Source organism: Propithecus coquereli, unplaced genomic scaffold (genome assembly GCF_000956105.1).
Source record: "Propithecus coquereli isolate 6110/MARCELLA unplaced genomic scaffold, Pcoq_1.0 Scaffold68, whole genome shotgun sequence".
In the NCBI taxonomy this organism is placed as follows: domain Eukaryota; kingdom Metazoa; phylum Chordata; class Mammalia; order Primates; family Indriidae; genus Propithecus; species Propithecus coquereli.
Genome location: NW_012152840.1, coordinates 8050286 through 8071119, shown reverse-complemented (window position 1 = coordinate 8071119; position 20834 = coordinate 8050286). Strand labels below are relative to the sequence as shown.

General features: G+C 37.2%; 1 protein-coding gene across 1 annotated transcript in view; it reads left to right on the top strand.

The window, feature by feature from the left end:
• Positions 1-296: 296 nt before the first annotated feature.
• The window catches only part of TMEM65 (transmembrane protein 65), a 61484-nt gene continuing 40946 nt past the window's right edge, over positions 297-20834 (top strand). Inside the window, exon 1 of the mRNA XM_012660817.1 lies at positions 297-1122. Within this exon, the coding sequence (XP_012516271.1) occupies positions 837-1122 (286 nt within the window). The 5' untranslated portion in view covers positions 297-836. The remainder of the gene's footprint in view (positions 1123-20834) is intronic.

Here is a 20834-nt window from a genome sequence, read left to right as displayed (position 1 = left end):
CTGGGCACCTTACAGAGCGAGCTCCAGATTTGGTGGGCATGGCGCTGGGGTGGGCCGGGTGGCAGCTGCACTAGCGGCCGAGCGGGGCGGGGGTCTGAAGCTCTTTCTCTCCGCCCCAACCAGCGGATTTAACAGCCTTAGAGACCAGCACAAGAAGCCCCTATCCTTGCACCTTCACGCTCCAGTGGGGGCGGGGACGCGGTGTGCGCGCGCTCCTCCCCCTACGGACTGCGCCTGCGCAGGCCATCTCAAGCCCCGCCCCTTTCTCCTTTCCCCGCCTCCCTACCCCTTCTGTGGCCGCTAGGGGTAGCGGCGGCGGCGGCTGGGGCCTGAGAGCGCGACTTCTTTGAAGGCTCAGGAACCCTACAGAGTGGGGACGTGGGGAGGTAAGAGGGTGAGAAAACCAGCGGGAGAGGAGGGCGGCGCCGGAGGAGGGCGGCGCTTGGCTGACTCATCCCTCTGGAAGATCAGACTGACAGACTCATACACTCGCGGATCCCGCCCGCCCGCACCGCTTCTCCTCAGCCGGGAGGCGCCCGCCCGCACCGCCCGCACCACCCCGCCCGCCCTCTCCAGGAGCTCTCGGAGCCCGGCCGGCTCAGAAAGTTTTTCTCGTCGGAGAGGCCGGAACCGTCGCGGGCCTTTTGGAAGAGAAGGGGAACGGAAGAGGAGGCGACGGCTGCGCGGGCCCGCGGAGTGCATGGTGCTCGGCGCCTCGGCTGCCGGTCAGGAGGACCTCGGGGCGGGGTCGGGCTGAGCCCAGCTCCTTCTCCCCTCAGTCTCGCCAGAAATCGCCCGCCCAGACTGCCGCGGGGGTCCCCGCTCCTCAGCTCGCCATGTCCCGGCTGCTGCCGCTGCTGAGGAGCCGGACCGCGCGCAGCCTGAGGCCGGGCCCGGCCGCCGCGCCCCACCCGCCGTCCTGGTGCTGCTGCGGGCGGGGGCTGCTGGCGCTCGCGGCCCCCGCCGGCCCCCGGGGGCTGGGCACCCACCCCAAGAAGGAGCCCATGGAGGCGCTGAACACGGCGCAGGGCGCGCGCGACTTCATCTACAGCCTGCACTCCACCGAAAGGAGCTGCCTGCTCAAGGAGCTGCACCGCTTCGAGTCCATTGCCATCGCCCAAGGTACGGGGGACGGGTGGGGGCGAGCCCGGGGCCCCGGCGCCCTCCTCTTCCCCGCCAGCGCACCGGGAGCCCTCCCGGGCCCTGGGCCTCGGACCCCCTCTTCCACCCCACCGCCCGCCTCCCTCGCCCCGCCTGGCCCCGCGCCTGGGACGGCTGCGGGCGGGGGTGCTTTCTGCCTCTTGAGTGTCCCCGAGGCAGGTAGGACAGGCGCGGATCGTGCCAGGCAGCCGGGGCCAGCGCCTGGCTAGTTCCTCCCCAGGAACTCGCCTCAGAATCCGGAGCTTCAGCCTAAAATGCCAGCCGACACTTAGGATTTTTCTTTTCATTTGCCTTGTGCTGCCCGTCCCCAGCCTTCCTGTCCCCGAGCCCTTGCTGCTTTCTTGCGAACGTGCACGCATTCAGGTGGCATGCTGTGCCTGCTCCGAGAAAGTGCTACCAACCCGACCGGCAGGAAGAAACTTTCCTTCAGTGGTTATCAAACAAAGGTGTTGGATGGCCAAAAGAAGGGGTGTAGCTTCGGAAGTCAGGGATGCTCTCAGCTGCTTGTTTGCACACACATCTGGTTGTATTAATTTAAGCAGCCGAAGGAAACATTTTCCTGGGAAATGAAAAGAAAATAGCTTTAAGTTAATTAAACTCCTGTTTTTGTTTCCCCAGAGGTTGAAAGAATGGAATAAATAAGAAGGGTTTGTTTTTTTTTTTATTTTTTGAATCTGTGGCTCTACAATCAAGAGCAGACTTCTGCTCAAAAGTAGTTTGGAACGATGAAGCAAAGCTATTTTTAAGCTAACATGTTAAAATAGGATATTTTTAAAACAAGTGCAGAATGTGGTAGGTCAGAATTTGAGTCTAGGTGAAAAGACTAAAAGTTCAGAAAATCAAAAGCATGAAAGGAGCAAACAACTAAGATGAATTGTCTTAGAATATTTCTGCCATTTAAATACTGTTATGTAAACAAAATACATTGCTTCAATTTGTATTACATTCTGTTGCGTTTGAACGTTTTAAAAAAGTTTATTTCCCCGCCCCACAAAGTTGGTGGGTTCATAAACATCCCATAGTTTCCTAAATTTAGAGCACGTTGATTTGGAAAATAGCATTGGATTTACCAGAGGTACTTGAAAATGTTATCTTTGGCCTATGTGAAGAAACGGAGGAAAGAATTATCTGCCTCATGTAAGCACGACTTACTTGTACTACTTAAGAAACTTGTTTTAGTTGTGCCTTTTAACCAATTTTTCTCTCAGTTCAGGGAATTGTGGACCAATTTATGTTTTGGATGATTGATTCTAGACATTGTCTACCCACAGTGCTTTTACAGGAGAATGTAGCATCCTAATCAATTCAGTTATTAAATACGTAATCATGATGTTATATGAAATCATAATTGAATACTAGCATATTTGTAATTCATGTGTGCACTCAGTATGCGGTTTTAAAATATTCAATTCTAAAAATGTGCTTCTTGGAAAACAACATAGACAGTCCTATACTAGAACATTAATTTTCAAATCTTTCTCCATTGGCAAGACTATTTGAACACACATTTTTGCCTTTTCTAAGTAATTTCTTGAAAATTCTGCATTGTCAACATGTTACAGGATTGGAGGGCCCTACGCATATAGTCTTACGGCAGTTCTTGAAAAGCATGTCCTGAATATGACTGGATAAATTTTATCTTATACATTATTGTTTTTGCACATACTAGCATTATTGCAGCAGGAAGGCCACATTTTCCAATGAAGATAATATTTTTTACTTTAACATGGTTTTAAATATTCGGGAAAGGGTGTAAAAACTTTAGTCAGTGGAGCTCATTAGCATCAATTAAACTTAATTATGTAACTCAGGGAAGAGAGAAGTTAGTAATTTAAATTTGTCTTCTTTGTTCAGGAGGAACAGGCAAGGATATGGGGAACAATGATAGACAAATGCTTATCTCTCCTGTTTATAAGCTAAAGAATGTCAAAGTGTAAATCAGCTATTTTTGCTTATGTTGATGACTAAATTACTGCCCTTTGAATCAAATGACACTTCCAGCTGCTGCTGCTTCGATTCTTAGTGCAGTGTTGGTGTTCACTTATTGTGTTCAGTATCAACTAGAATTGAAACTTGGGAAATTACCTTATTCATTAATCATTTAAGGTAAAAATGATTTTACTATGTTGGGAATGCATACGCTCATTCCATTGCTGAGATCAACATTTTTTTCCAGACAAATGAAAAACTCCCATATTTTTCCTTTATTGTTGCTTTTTGAATGATATTTTCAAATACCAAGCTACGTACTAAATGTGTGTGTACTAAGTACACTTTCTCATGAAAATAATTCTTGTTAAAAGGGCTGTTTGTTATTATAGGAAATCTTATGTGTCCTTGGAAAGGGTGCTTATGTGATCAAATGAAAGTTTGGGCTTTGGTGTGGAAACATCACATAAGAAAAATCATCCAGACTTTGATGTGGCAGTGAAATCTGCTGTTGAAATGTGGTACATTTGCCCTTATCTTTCTTATAGTCTGTGATGAGATACAACTTTAGAATCAGTTTGTAACAGATAAGGCAGACTTTGTGGAATGTCTTATAGTTAAATAGGATATTGTGATTTTAAATTATACACTGATTTCCTCACCAATTTTAAAGAAGTTGATGTTGTGCTTCAAACTTACCTGCACAACCTGATCTCTCTTTTCCCATAAACAGGCTGTATTCTGCTGATGGTACATTCATTGTTAGGTCATGTTTTTACAAGTAGTACTGGCAAGCTGACATTACAGTTGCCTTTCAATATTACCCAACATTTTTAAAACAATTTTCTTCCCAATTTTTGTAATCAATATTTCTATTTTTTAATTATTTCTTAAAACTTTTAAAATATAGCAATTTGGTTTGAAAGATGGACATTTTGAAACATGGGTTTGAAACATGGATATTAGTTCTCCATTTTGGTATAACAAATTATCCCAAAACACAGTGGCTTAAAACAAGCATGTATTAGCTCACAATTTCTGAGGCTCAGAAGTCCTTGAGTAGCTTAGTTCAGTATTTCTGAGTCAGGGTCTCTCGTGAAGTTGAAATCAAGCTTTCAGCTAGGGCTGCTGCATCTGAAGTCCTGACTGGGGCTAGAGGGTCTATTTCGAAGAAGGCTCACTTACATGGCTGTTGGCTGGAAGTCTCAAATTCTTGACATGTGGTCCTCTCGAAAGGGCTGCCTGAGTATTCTCAAGACATGTCAGTGAGTTTCCTCTAGAATAAGTGATGAGAGAGAGTAAGAGTGAGAAAGAGTGAGAGAGTGTTTGTGGGCACCTAAGCTGGAAGCCACAGTCTTTTATAACCCAGTCTGAGAAGTGATAGTCCATCTCTTTTGCCCTGATATTGTGGGAGGGTACTACACAGAGTGTGAATACCAGGAAGTGGGAATCCTTGGGGGCCATCTTGGAGGCTGACTTCCACACTTATTTAAGGTGTATTGGGGAGGTACAATGAGAGAGAGATACGAAGAAAAGGAACTTCTTAGGAAATATTTTTGTTATATGTGTACTTAAGATATTTAAAAAATGAGATTCTTTTTACATATAGCGAATAAGAGATATACTGAGGTGAAAAGAACAGTTTTTCTATCAATGTTAGATTTTAGTTAGCTTGCAAATTTTGTTTCTCTGTATAAGAGGTAATTGTGTACTTTTAAAATTTGTTTTTACCATTTATCTGCATCTGTATATGTTAACAATATAATTCTAAACTTTAATCTTGTAGCCCCTCCACTTTTTGTGATTGTCTTATTTAAAGTAGGATGAAGAGCTTTGAGTACTTGCCGTATAGCATAAGGGGCCTTTGACAAAATGAAAACAGAGTTGATATTAAGTTGGATATCTAGACTACTTAAAAATAAATCAAGATTTGTTATGGAGTCCCTGTCCACTAGGAATCTTGGACCTTTAACAAGATTATGCTAAACTTTAATCTTGTAGCCCCTCCACTTTTTGTGATTGTCTTATTTAAAGTAGGATGAAGAGCTTTGAGTACTTGCCGTATAGCATAAGGGGCCTTTGACAAAATGAAAACAGAGTTGATATTAAGTTGGATATCTAAACTACTTAAAAATAAATCAAGATTTGTTATGGAGTCCCTGTCCACTAGGAATCTTGGACCTTTAACAAGATTATGCCCATTTTTCTCAACCCTTTGCTTAGGATTATGTGAGAAAGTAGGAATTATTTTAAGCTATTAGCCTCCAGAATGGATTAGGAATAATGTTGGCTTTACTCAAAAAGAAGTAAAAAAAAGAGCAAGAAAAACATTTCATGCTCCAAATTAAGATACGTGAATAAAGGTATTTTAGTGCCTTGACTGAAATTTTAGTGCCTTGAGTGAAATAGTAAAAGAAAAATAAGGGGGGTACAGCCCCATCTAGGCCCAACAAGAGGGGAAGAACAAGGATGAAGGTATGAAGTATGAATGAATTGAGGCAAGAGGAGTGAGAATCTCTAATAAGCCAAGAGTTTCTGTATCTTGGCCTAGAAAAGTTAAATGAAACTCTGCTATAATCAGTTACTTTACCAATATGGAAGTAACCTAATTATAGCAGTATATTCTAGCAGGTTTAATTCTGAATTCTTAGAGTAGTATACTGGGTGTATGTTGGAGTGGCCTTATTATTAGGGATTACTGCCAGTAGAAGACAGATAATCAAATAGAGTGTTTTTTCTTTCCATTATAAAACAGATACATGCTATTTAACAATCTTTAATCATCACTTACATATAACTTGATGTCCAGAGTTATGTGTGACTTTAAATAAGCACTCTAGTATATCTAATGATTTTGTGGATCAGGAATATAGGCAGGACTCAGCCGGATGCTTTTTCATGTGTTATTTACAGAGCTGATTCCATAAACTTAAGCTGGTTGGGCTGGTCAGAAGGTCCAAGATGGGTTTACTTACATGTCTGACACTTTGGTGGAGATGGCTGGAAGGCTGGGCTCAGTTGGAACTGTTGACCCAAGTAGAGGTACATAGCCTTACCAGCATGACAATCTCAGGATGGTTGTAATACTTGGATGATAGGTCAGGATTCCCAGAGAAAATGTTCCAAGAGGACTAGGTAGAGGCTGTAAGACTTTGTATTAGTTTTTTATTGCTGCTTTAACACATTACCAAAAATTTAGTGGCTTAGAACACACAAACTTATTCTCTTAGAGTTCTGAAAGAGTCCAAAACGAGTCTTGGGCTAAAATCAAAGTGTCAACAAGGCACTGTCCTTCTGGAGGCTCTAGGGGAGAATATATTCTTCATGTCTTCCATCTTTTGGCATTCCTTGGTTCCTGGCCATATCACTTGAATCTGCTTCAGTTGCTGCATAATCTTCTCCCTCATTGACCTTTTTGCCTTCCCCTCATAAGGGCCCTTATGATTACATTTAGGGCCTGCTGGATAATCCGGGATAATCTCACTCTCAGAATTCTTAATTTAATCACATCTGCAAGTCTCTTTTGCTTTGTAAGGTAACATATTCACAGGTTGGGGGATTAGTATATGGATATCTTTGGGGGCCATTATTCAGCCTGCCACAGACTTGTTATGACCTAGCCTTGGAAGTCCCAGAACGTCATTTCTGCTTCATGTTATTGGTCAAGTAAGTCACTAAAGCTGTCAGACTCCTCACCTCTCTATCAAATAAATGAAGTTGGTGGTAATTGTTTTCCTAAATTGTGTTATCTTTTCACTTCTAAGTTCTGGACTAAATGCTAAATATTAGAAACTTAGGAAATAATGGCTTCCAGATAAGTCAAGCACTGCTATCTATAGTTTAATTCACCAGTAATTAAATTGGTCTTTTTTGTCTCAGTAGGCACTTATTGTTTTTTTATAGCAGTTGTGACAAGCAAATTTTTATCAACAAATTTGTAGATAGGAAAATTGAAATAATATAAAGTCAGTAATTTATAGGGTCATCCAGAGAGTCAGGTAGAACTACAGATGATGAGTTGGAATGTTTGGGATGACCTGATATTGAATCATTGTTAGTGGAGATTATTTTAGTTTTTCAAAAAATAGTGATAAGCATGCATAACAACATTCTTGTCTGTTTCCCTTTGGTGTGTTTGAGTATAATACAACTGGAACAAATAGGAACTAAATCACTGAATGCAGCTTTTATTAGCATCTTGCTTAAGTCAGATGAATTAATTAGTTTGTAGCTTTATAGGACTCTAGCTTTGTCTTTGACTCACAGGTTTATATCTGCTTTAAGATAATAAAAACATCACATAAAAACAAGTAGTTATACGTTAAAATTACTGCATACAATCTGATAAATGAGAGGCTCTTGTAGACAAAAGACTTTGCAGGTCAGCCTTTGAAACATTTACTTTGATGGCTTTTGATGGTAATATATATGGACACAATTGCATTTTTCTCTGCCTTAGTAAAAGTATAATAATCATAATTTAGTTTCTACCAGATGTCAGCGTCCTTATATACTATATTTTAATATGATAATTTTCTTTGGGGCTACTTCTGTTTGTAGACGTACTAGTCATTACATCAGATGCCTCCAGAAAACTGTGCTATTTCATTTGGCGTGCTTTTTAGACTATCATAGTGGTAGTGAAATGTGTTGGGCTTAGTCTGCCCTTCCCCCCTCCTCAGTACTCCCAGATTATTCTACTCTATTTTCATTCATTCCTTGTGGTTGTGGTAAACTCTTTTCTGTTGTGTAAGGAGGTCTACTTCTTGGCATTCTGTTATTGTTTCTAATGACTGCTCTTCTGCTATTTGTCACTCTTCCATAGTGTTTTTAATTTTCTTTTTCTTTCATTTTCTCCCTTTTTTAGACTCTTCCCTCCTCCCCCATAATTATCAATAGGGTTTAATCTTGATAGACATTTCAAGAACCACTACTCTTTTTTGTATTTCCTGCTAACCAGTTGCATCTATCACATTGTTATTGATCTTTGACTCTTCAGCTCTCGCATTAAAGATCTTTCTTGTGATAATATCCCTCCTAATAGGCTCTATAGCCAATTGTACGGCAAAGGCTATGGTTGCACAACAGAATTCTTTAAATTTTCTTGCTCAAGTTATGCTTAATAATAGAATTGCTCTAGATTACCTACTGCTAAACAAGGAACAATTTGTGCAGTTGCTGACACTTCTTGTACATGAATGAATACATCGGGTATTATATTCAGTAGTAGGAGATTAATGAGCAGGTTGTTTGGTTGAAAAGGCATCAGAATTAAGCAATTAACCATGTAAATGCCTTAAAATGGTCATGGTTAAAAACACAGTTGACAAACTTTGGACATTTCCGTGACCTATAATAATTTAACATAATAACTATAATTATGACTAATAACATTCCAACACATATCAGAATTTTAGGATTCTCATACAATTTTGAAATATATTAATAACATCTATAAAATATAATTCAAAGGTTAAACATCATTTCCTATTTGACAATGCTTCCCATGTAATTTAACATATCAAATAAACCTGTTTGTTATCTCTTAGATGCTTCTGTAACATCCCAAAGTTAGTTGGAGGTCAAAAGACTTAATTTTGAATTTGAAATTTGATTTGGGGAAGCCTGTTAAATATGTCAAAGGTTTACAAAACGCTTGATCAAAATAGGATTACAGGTCACTGTAAAATAATAGTCATTCATTTAGCCAAAGTGGTAATTAAAGGGTTTTAAAAAGAAAATAATCTTTATTCTTTGATAGAAAAGAGATTCTGTTTTCCAAACAATCAGAAGACCTGATAAAGACAGCATGAGATGGAATCTGTCTCTCTTCTACCCTCTTTTTTTTTGTAGTTTACTCAAAAGATGAACAAAAATATTTTGTCATCTCTCATTGATACTGATGAAATTCTTGTTCAAAAGAGAAAACCAAATTTTAGTTTTGTATTAGTATATTATCAATACTAAAGCTAATTTTAATAAAACCTCATACAGAAATCCATTCAATCTTAGCTTTTTTGTCCATACAAGATTTCTGTAAGCCTTTTATAATCTCTTCCAATTTTTTCTATCCTCTTTGCCCAACTTTCTATATTCATTTAGTTTTATCTACATCTTTTTTAAATTTCTTCAATTTGAAACAACCTTTAAACAACTTCTAAACTAGACAAAATATTCTTTTTGTGATGATACAATGCAACTGGTTAGCTGGAAAGAAAAATACATTTTCGTGCCTTTACAGTTTTCTTCACTAAAAACATATCTTGCTTTTCTGTATATACTCCATGTACAGAATTGTTTCTCTTGTATCTAGTAGTTTTAATTAAAACTATTATCTATATTAACTAACAACAAACACATTTTATATGCCTTTACAACTTTGTTCACTAAAAACATATTTTGCTTTTCTTTATATACTCTATGTAAAGAATTGTTTGTATCTAATAGTTTTAATTACATATATTAACTATTAATATAATTTTAACTCTTAGTAACTTATTTCTAGTGAAAACCTAAGAAGTAATTTTGAATCGTTTTATATCAATTATTTGTAGATGAAAAAACTATTTCATATTTTTTTTAAAAAGATATGTTTCCTCAATTCTTTTGGCTTATTAACAGATATAAATATATTTAGCTTTTCTATACCATATACAATTAAGATGCCAAAGTATATAAGCTTAAACTTATGTTTAATAATTACTGTTTCTATATTTTAACTTACTTAGAAATGACGCAGACAGTTTATGATTACCTATTACTTGATTTAACGTAACATGACTTTAAGATTTTTAAATTACTTGAAAGAATTTTGAAACTATGACACAGGTACCCTTCCTGATGTCTTCCCCAGTTGTCCTGGGTCCTGAATAACCACATAGTACCCAAAATGGCCATGAAGGGCAGGGGCCTTCTGGGTCCTGAATTTACGTACCAGATGTAGAGCTCAAGATGGAGGACAAAGCTGTAAAGAGGAAGCCTGAAAGAATCAACTGCTCTAAGCATGGCCAGGAGGCAAAGCTCCCCAGGGAGGAAAGGGCCATATTAGGCTTCAGTCTGCTTGCAGCTGGTGATCTAGGCACTGAGGACGTGTCACCAGGCTTTACCATGGCCACCTGTCCAGACCCCAGAATCTAGATGCTCAGAATGAAACATAAGCTCATACTAAATGTGTGCAAGGCCTCAGGGAAGCCTGGCAGCCAGCCCTTATAGCTTTAGGTCACAGACAAATCAAGCAAAAATCAGAAATGTTACAGAAGCAGCAGTTTTGTAACCTTAAAACAGGTAGCAGGGACAGCATAAACCTGTCTGACTAGTAGACGTAGACAAGAATGTCTTAATTGTATTTAACACATTGACTGCCATACTAGAAAAAAAAATTATTTCCCTGGGGCCATGGTGTTTTATTAAAACAAAATGATCCTTTCTAATTTGCTATTTTTTTATAGTTTTCTGTGCATGAGTTATATGCAACACAATCTACCCATGTTTTTAGAATTAAATTGTCAATATTAATTGTAACAGTAAGAACATCAACAAATAAGATTTTCATGAACCAACTGCAGGGTTTTGCTTCATGAGGCCCCGGGCTCAAAACTAACATGAGTTAAATACAACTCACATGGTAGTTAATGGGTTAACTGACAATTCTGAAGCTATTCCTATTTTATTTTACCAACAATTTTAAAACTACCTTTATTTACCAAATATTATCACATACACATAACACATATCTACGTATAGATACACAGAAGCAGATCTGACAGCTTTCATAAAGAATTCTCATTTGCTGTTTTTCAAATAGTTTTTCTTTTCCCCATTCAGCCTATTAATCTTCTATTAAATAATTACCCATTTCATTACCTTAAGCAATTGTTATTAACCTTAAATTTGCACTTTTAAAGGGATGACTCTTAGGTCAAACAAGGTAGAAAACTTATATCTCAAAAGCACAGAGCTGAGACTTCAGGCCTAAATATTGCACCGTCATTTGCCCAATCCAAGAAAGAAGGGTATAGATAAAGATCCAGTTAAGACAAGATGGCAAGGAAAAGCACCTTAAACAAAGTTAAGACTTATTATGTAAATTTAAACCAATGGCAAGAGTTTCCAGTGATTCAATCCTTTCTCTATTCTGGTGTACAGAGGCAGACACACTTACAAACGGAGATTTACTTTGTAGAAGTAAATTTATTATATGAAAGGATTTCAAAATAGCCAGCTGAATGCCAGAAAGGGGTATTTTGGAGACCAATTCAGTTCAATAGGCAGTCTTTTAAACTCAGCTACTGTTTCTCAGCTAAAATTACTGAGTTTAAGGTGGAACCCATTAAAGAATAGGTTAAAGAAAGTGTTCTCTATGCCTGAACTCAGCATGGATAACTTTGAAAAAGAAGCAAGCCTAACTTAATTGAGGGCCTACTTTTTATAAACACTTTGTCCATCCAGGACAGCTTTCTTTTAGCCTTAGGGCAGGATAATAAGTAAGCCAAAAGGTTAGCAGATTTAATTTTTCTTATCAATGAGTCACTTAAGCTTTTTATTTGCCTTTTATAAAGAGTCTTTTAAAAGGGGCTATAAAAATGTTGAAATCTGTTTAGAAGCTTCTGCACATCAATATGCATCCCTGGATGAGCCTAATTTGGGAGTCCTGATTTTTAAAGGGACTTCTTAAAGTGCAGTGTTGTTCATTTGGAACATTTTACTATAATTTTAAATTACTTTTAGTAAGGTTTTGCCATTTCTACAAGTGTTTGCTGCTTCTGGGGCCTTATATTTATACATGTATAGGTAGGCATTTCCAGAAGGTACTCAGTTCCTCAGAAATGAAGAATTCCATTTTTATGTTGAATCTTAGCTTTGGCATTCAGGTTCCCTTGATCAACTTAGCCAATGATTTTTTTTCCTTACCTAAGTGCACAAGAAAAAGAAACAAAGGGGTAGAACACAAAAATCCCTGTGAATTTCTGAAAGTTGAAGTTAGCACCCCGAGCAATATTGCCATTTACTGCCAGTTTCTGTCTGACCCAGTCAGACATCCAAGGTCTCTAACTGGATTCAAGCCAGTTAAGTATCAGATCAAATCCTGTCCTGGACCTAGTCCAGTTTGTCTCAACTTCTGAACCCAATTTGGATCAAAAACTTTCTCAAACAAAATTGGATAGCTCAAAACACAAATCCTTGGAGGTTTGGAATCTGAGAGAGAATTTACTCACAATCCCCAGCTGCTTTGAGAGAGCAATGGACACATTTAGCTCTGTGGGTACATTGCTTGGTCACTTGATGCTCCTGGGGGTAGCTGGAAGCTCTACTTTGGCTCCCACTTCTGACACCATCTGTTAAAAGGAAAAGTTTAGACAAATTAAATTTAACAGAGTTTAACTGAGCAAAGAATAATTTGCATATCAGGCAGTCCCCCCAACCAGAATAGGTTCAAAGCAAGCAACTCTGATATTGCTGTGTGGTTGGACAGAATTTATAGAAGGAGAAAGGAAAGTGATGTACAAAAAACGTAAATGAGGTACAGAAACAACTGCATTGGTTACAGCTTGCTGTTTGCCTAATTGAACACAATTTGAATGGTTGGCTGCTGCTGATTGGTTGAAATATGGTTGCTATAATTATTGTAGACTCAGTTACTTGTTAAAACGAGTAAGTTGTAGTCTATTTACATATCCAGTTAGGTTACAGTTCACTATGTATGGAGAAACTTTTAGGTTGAACTTACAATATGTAAGGAGGCAGCTTTAGACTAAATTTAATTTAGCATCACTATTTTCCCTGCCATTACTTATCAATTATTGAATACTTGTTGTGTGTCAGACATACTGAGCTGAGTTTTCATGTAATTATTTTGCTTAATTCTCTTGGAGGGAGAAGAAATTGTCTCTATTTTATAGATTAAGAAGCTTGCCCAAGATCCCTCAACCTGTATGCCAGAGTAGAGTTATTAATAATAACTTAGTTTTATCTGGCTCTAAAACATCTGCTCTTACTACTGCACCTCTCTGGATACTCATGTGTGGGATTTTACACACATGTGGGGAAAAAAACACCTCATGCTCAATAAAAGTCAAATGTGCTGGTAATATATCTAGCCTATCTTCTGTATGTTTGTACAATATGCAACATTCAATACAAAAGCAAATATGGCATTGTTACCTTGAAAATAAGGGAAATCAGTGTGCAAAAAGTTAATATGTTGTGTGAAAAGTTTGGAAAAGTCAGAAAACTATTATTTGGAACTTGTAACTGTCATAAATCTTTACTTTTCCTTTAATTTTAATTTTCCTTTAGATTTTTGAATACAGTTTTTTTAATCTAATTTATAATCCATGGAAAAGCTTTCCAAACTTTTAGTTCATTTTTAGCTACCTGGGCATTGAGTACTTGTGAGATAACTATATAAAGATATCTGATAGATAATTGGATATATGGACTCTGGATGGAGCTCCAGAGTAAGATTCAAGTTTGGGAATCCTACCCATACAGGTAGTAATTAAGACCAGGCAGTGTGTGTAGTGTGAAAGGAGAAGATCCCAAGAGAGAACGCTGAAAAACACCAGTGTTTATTGAAAGGGAGAAGAAAGAAGAACCAGAAATAGAGTGATGAGGAGGGTCTAGAGAGACAGGAAAAATAACAAGAATAATGTATCCCAGAAGCTAAGCCAAGAAGAGGGCATTTCAAGGAAGAGGGAATGATCTGATGCTTTAGATAGGTCAAGTAAGAGAAATACTGGGTCAGGGGGCATGGGGTCCATTGGATTTAATAACATAAAAGAGATTGACATCTTTGTCAGAACAGTTTTATGATAACTATGTGGGGAGAAGCCAGATTTTAGTTGGCTAAGAAGGGAGTAGCAATAAGGAAGAATTCAATTTTCTAATGGAAACTTTGGATATAGAAGGGAGATAGTGAGCAGTAGCTTGATTTTATCTAAGAGTATCTCTTTATTCATAGGTCAGAACAAAGCTGAACTTATTTTAAGTATATATTATTAGTATAGACCAAGGGAAATCTTCCCCTTTGCACTTTGGAGATTTGCTGACAAAAGATCGATTAATAGGAAAAATGGCATATAAATTTATTAGCATGCACAAGGAAAAATTACAGAGTGATTATCCAATATCCGAGTGGGGCCCAGATACTTATATATAGCCTTATTTCAGATGGGAGGAGAGAGATGGAGAATAGAGTTAATTCTGTTGAGGGACAATTAATGATTTAGAAGTACTTACCTGTCTCATCGTGGATTTGTAACATTCATTCTCCATATGCATTTTCACATCCTCTTTTCCACATGCCCAATCTCAAATTTTTTTTCCTGCACATTGTGCAGTATGCTCTCCTTTGGTTATTTACCTCTCAAATCTAGTGACATGTGTTCTTCCATTGGTCATTAAAGTAACATGGTTATTTAACTTCTGTCAGTGCTATTCCAGTCATGCTGGTGTTTGTATTGTCATTCTTCTTATATTTATATTATCTAAACTCATAGAAAACATGGTCACAAGATTGGCAATGTTAAAAATAAAGTAGTACTATGTCAATACAAAGCACAACAGTTAGTCCATAACCAAAGTCAAAGACATACTGCTAATGTTCACAATTATAATGTACTTAAGTTGTACACTTAAGTGGCATCACTAGAAATGATATAACAATGGGCAGTCTGTAACTTTGAACTGCAAATCATGGTTGCCAACTTCAGTGGTCAAGGGGGAAAAAACCAGATCAGTGACAGCAACTAAGGAATGGAGATAATCTGTGGCAGATCCATTTAATACTAAAAACAGTATTGATTTTATCTCTATTTTGGAGGCCGTTGTGTGGATTTTGTACTTTTCCCACAACCTTCTGCACCCATCACCTAAAAAGGAACTTTTTGTATCCCAGGGAAGAGTTTTCTGGGATGTGGGACTATAAGTGCTAAAACAGACAGTAGTGGGTAGGTCACCCTACCTGCCCTAAGTGTGACAGTATTTTTGGCCTTCTTACAGATTAAGGCTTTTGACTCATAGGAGAGATTGGGAAAAGGATCCGGGTAGAATTTCATGTTCCTCCTGTGTAGTTGCTATTTTCCCCTCCAGGTTTCCAACACAATGGATGCTTTCATAGGGCTCTCTCTAATCTTTTTTGTGTCTGGTGGGATTTGTGGCAAAGAACCTGTAAGAAGATGTGGACTTCCCCAATTTATATGTACCCTAGTGGCTTCATAGTGTCTCACAACTTCTCACTCTGCCTTAACCTATTTCCCTACTCTTCTAGCTGTACTTTTCTTAAGGCATCCAGTTGTGTCTATCCCAAGAAAGCAAGTGCTGATATCCACTGTCTTTGCGGGTGTCTGCCTCTCTTGATTTTGGGCTAGTTGTTTGTCCTGTGATTTCAGTTCTCTTATGGGTTCTGTATAAGTCATGAATTTGAATTGAATTTGACTTCATTGTAAGGGTATGAGACAATGTTTGTTGTATTAACAGCTTTCTACATCACACAGTAGAAACTAGAACCTTGCTTCCGAAAATTTAATGTGTATACATTATCTGGGACTCTTAGTGAAATGCAAATTATGTTTCATTAGGTTTGAGGTGGGGCTTGAGAGTCTGCATTTCTAACAAGTTCCCAGGGATTGCAGTGCTGCAGGTATAGGGACCACATTTTAAGTAGCAAGGCTATAGAAGAAGGTATTTTTGTTTTTACTTTTAAGGTGGGAAAGAATTAAAGTTACGTAGATAATAAACTCAGGCATGCTTGAATTGTGAAAGGAAACAGGCTAACAAATGTGATAGTGGTAGATTTTGCAAACTGGCTGAATTATATATATTTTATATATTATAAAATAAGAGTTCATAACAATTTTTTCAATACCAGTCTAACACCACAGGGTACATTCTAGTTTTCTCACTTTCTGCATTTCTAACTCCGTTCTCTGATGGAGAAATACCTGGCTCCTATTATCCTCAATATATTTATTTTTTGGATCACTACTCCTATATGTCACCAATATCCTGTCACCACTACTGCCGATATATTCCTATACAGATGCCCTTCACACTTCAGCTTGGACACTGACACCCTGAACCACATTTCCCTCCCTCCTACCATGTGGAAGTGTTTCTCAACCCAACTGGGTTCTGACCCCTTATGCCAGACTGACCCCCTGTGTGGATACACCCTCACACTGCTTGAACTCTGAAACCTTGTTCCCGGCTGCTCTAGCTTCCCTTGCATCCTACACAGATGCCTACCTTACTCAATCCCACCTCATAGCTTTTGGATTGAATTTTAGGGGAAGGAGAAGGGAAACCTCCCCTCCCTCTACTTTTTAAAATCCTGCCATGTTTTAAGGCTAAATCCTACCTCTTCTTGGAGGCTATCTCTTACTTCTTAGGGATAAAATTTCTACCCTCTGGAAACTTACACTGTTCTCTGATCATCTCATGTCTATGTGTACATCCTACTGATTCCATGTAACCTTTTGAGATCAGGGGCTATTTTCTGAAAATTTTTCAAAAATAAACTTTAAGAAGTTTTTTCTTCAGCGATGAATGCAAAGGCAAATTAAAAAAAAACTAGTTGATTTATGGTAAAGTTTTTTTAATTTTTAAATGCAAAATTTAATCATTGAACCCTGCTCATTATAGATTAGCTACTCTTTGGCTGATAGTTGAATGATAATAAATTCAAGGTTTTTAAGTAGAAAACATTTAACTTCTAAGGAAAAGAATCTTCTTCCCTTTTATTTTCCATGAATTTGTATTATATATGTAGAAAAAATAATATATATTAAATTCTAATGACCTATTATATTTCTGAATTTATATGATTAAATAATTCATTTTTTATTATTACAGGCAGTCCTTGCTTTGCATTATTCCCATATGCATGAATCTCAGTAAACATGTTTTAGTTAAATAACACCATTCCCCAACAACTTGGTTCAAATTTCATTTGCCACAGTATATTAACTGTGAGTAATTACGTAAAGTACAAACTTTGCTGCTAGCACCTCAGTTCGCAAATCACTGTGTAAAAACAGATTTACATCATGATCATGACCAATCACATCACTTCTTTCACAGTCTGTCAGTAATTGGTCACTGTGCATCTGTTATTCGGTTCACACACAGACAACAAAGCCTGTAGTTGTGTTTCCTTCTTGTTGCCCAGTGATAACCCCATGTGATGTTTTACAAAAATGAATAATCAAAAGGGAATTGACCAAAAAAGATGCAAATGCAGCCAAGAAACAAAATGTAATAATGCTGAAGTGAAATTCCAATCAAATGTAAATGGTATATAGAAGAAATAGCTGACTATTGGAATGTGAACACTGTCCATTGAACTGCTGCCATTTGAGAGACTCCAGATATGCAGCCAGAGGAGCTTAGGAAAGGTGAACTTGTGGACATAACTGAGGAGAGTGAGGGGGTTGTAATGAAAAGATGAAGATGTTCCAGAGGAAGTGACCCTGGTGTAGAGTTCATATTAAGGAGCTCTTGGAGATGTTTCGTGACATTGAAAATGCAAAGGATAAAATGTAAGATAATCCAGACCTAGAAAGGAGTATGACACTTCACCAAGGTATAGGAAAGACGCTTGCCTCCATATTACATGATGAGAAGTTATATGAGAAGAAGAGGACTGGCACTGTTTAAACTACTGTTGATAAAGCTTTTTCAAAGAAACAAAACACTTTTAATTATCAATGTTTCTACTTTAAATTACAATATACTAAATAAACAGTTTTACTATTTTCAGAATTTCTCTTTACATTTATACCTGTCAGTAAGAGAGTTTATAATATTTTGATAAAAAATTTTTAAAGGTCACAAATAAATAATTGTTAATTTTTCCCGTTGGTTATTAAAACCACTTTGCACAGTTAAGCTTGTATTATCAGTTTTACGGCCCCACTCTACTGTGCAAAGCAGGACTGCCTGTATACCAGCATGTGGCACTTCTCAGTTTCATATACATTTTTTAATTTATGCATGTTTTATTTACTTTACTGCTTTAATACATTTTGATTTTAAAATATTTTTAGCATGCAGATATCCCAAACCTGAGATTGCCATTGTGAAGCGTGCGAAGGAGGTATCATCAGCAGAAACCCCTGATAGTTTTGGTATAGTACAGTCTGACAGTGTTGATTGTTTGTCATATGTTTGTTACAAATAGCAAGGCATCTATTTGATAGAACTTCTTACTTGTTTGAAATAGAATGCTTTTTTTAATGTTTTGGTTTTTTTTGTGTTAGTGTTTTAGACTGTCTATGTGATGGAACAATAATTGCATGCTTAACTAACTGAAGGATTAAATTTATAACTTTAAGAAAAGATAAAATCGTTTATATTTAATTAAATTTAAATAGCGTATTTTAAAAATTGTTGAAATAACCATAGCAACTGAAGCATAAGAGGCAACAAAGGCTACGAATTTCTTTAGTATGAATGAGTAGGATAGAAGGACCACACACAGGGAAATCTTCAGAATATTGCAAAGAGAAACTGTATTTAAGTAATTAAACTTCAGGAAACATTCAGTATTTTAAAAATACACTCTTGAATAGTTTGAAAGCCTTATATAAGTTCATTTTAAGGCCATTCATGAAAATTTTTTACATTCAACCTCCATACAGTTTCATATCTAACTCAGGTTGCATAGCCTGGTGGTGGTAGAATTTTAAGAGTTGGGGGGGAGAGAGAGAGAGAGAGAAAACGGTAAGAAAGGGTGGGGAGGACAGAGGGAGAGAGAAAGAAAGATTAAAATAAATATCTCCCTGTCCCTATTTTATTTATTTCTGATTACTATATTTAATACATTGCCTAAGAAGTATAACACATTGTATGAAAAGGAATCTGAAATATTTTATGGACCAATTGAAATTTTGTAAGTATAAGAGTTAAATAGAATTTGAACTGTATATATGGTATCAAGAGCAAAAACTAAGCTGTAAGAACTTCAGAGAAATGTAGAGGCGTAGTATGTTTACATATACATACACACACGTATATATTGACATATTAGTACATGGTATGCAAAAATTCCCTGGTATACTTTGCCACTGCTAAGGTTAAAATTCTAAGGTTCTAAGATTAAAATTCTAATTAAAATTCTAAGGTTAAAATTCTAATTCTAAGGTTAAAAATTTTAAATCTCAGTTTACATGTAGAAATTAAACATTAATGGAAATCTTTTTTGAAGAATAAAATTTTAGTTTATCTTATTCTGAAGATGTTTTAATTAACCCTCTTTTTTAGGACCATGTAGGGAAAAGTAAATGATACTTATTCTATACAGGAGGACAAGTGATATCACTAGGAGATAAGGTGCTGGGGAATGATAACTAAACTAGAAGTAGGACTTAACCTGTCAAGGTTCTCACATTTTGAGACTCAGTCTTTAGTTATATCTCTACTTATTGTAGTATGCTTCTTTATGAATGTTTAGGTGGTACCTCTCTATTTTTAGAAATCTACTTATGTGCAATAAAGAAGAAATATAGACTAGAACCTTAGAGCTCGAAGGGATCTCCAAGAATTGAACCCCTCATTTTGTGTAACATAAAACTGAGACATAAAGGGTTTGTGACCTGTTCAAGATTTGGCAAGTAGTTACATATTAGAGTAGAAATTTCGTGTCAAGTCCTTTGGATTTTTTAGTTCAGTGCTCTTTTTCACTACAAATTTCTTCGGGGTCAACAATGGATCAGCTCTAGACTATAGAGTATCTAGTTGTTCTGAAACCAGCAGAAACCATGTAATACCTCCATTGAAAAAATGTTTTATTTGGTAACCATGATGAATCATTTGTTTTTCTCCCCTTCTGACTTAAATAGATTTTTGAAAATGTTTTATCTGAAGGGGAATTATTTCTTGGGAGAAAAAAAGCAATTTGGAAAGGATATTAGTGTTTTAGTTAATTGCAGTTTCGATTCATTTTCAAATATTTATGCATGGCCAGTGTTTTGACAATGTTTTATGTATATTTTCATGTATTGATTCCTGATTCTTCCATGTTTCTCTATTAGGAATTTGAGTTGAAAGAGAAGTAGAACAAATGAATGAGAAGCTGGGTTCTGGACCCAGCTGTGTGTCTTTGAGTAAGTCACTTAACATCTCTAAGTGGCTGCATCTTCAAAGTGGAGAATTAAGTCAGTATTTCTCAGTGGGTGTGCTATTTGGTATTTGGGCTAGATAATTCTTCATCATGAAAGACTCCCCTGGTACATTGTAGGACATAACTCTAATGCTAGTAGCATTTCCTGGTCATTATTACATCCCCAAACAACCCTGCATTTCTAAGTGTCTTCTAATGGGAGGGACCACTCCATGTTGAGAACTAATGGCAAATGATTTCTAAGGATCCGTTCATCTTCACCATTCTATGAAAGAATTCTTATTTGGGGAATGATTGAAAGGGAAAAAAGGTAATATATCAACTGAAAAATCTCTGCTGCTTCCTAGATATTAAGCAATTTTATTTTAAAAATGAATGTCTTTTGGGAACCTGTATAGCCATACTCACAGATCTACCATTTATGATGTTCCTAGGTAAGTTATTTTTTTCTAGCTTACTTTAAACTTTCCATATATAATATTATACATAGCTATATGATTTTTTTAAACTAAATGTTGCATAGTACTGTCTCTATACCTAATAAGTAAAAGCAACAGGATCTGTTTTTTAAAAGTTGTCCTATTGTTTTAATATCTTGGCCTTAAAAAAAAGGACTATCATTATA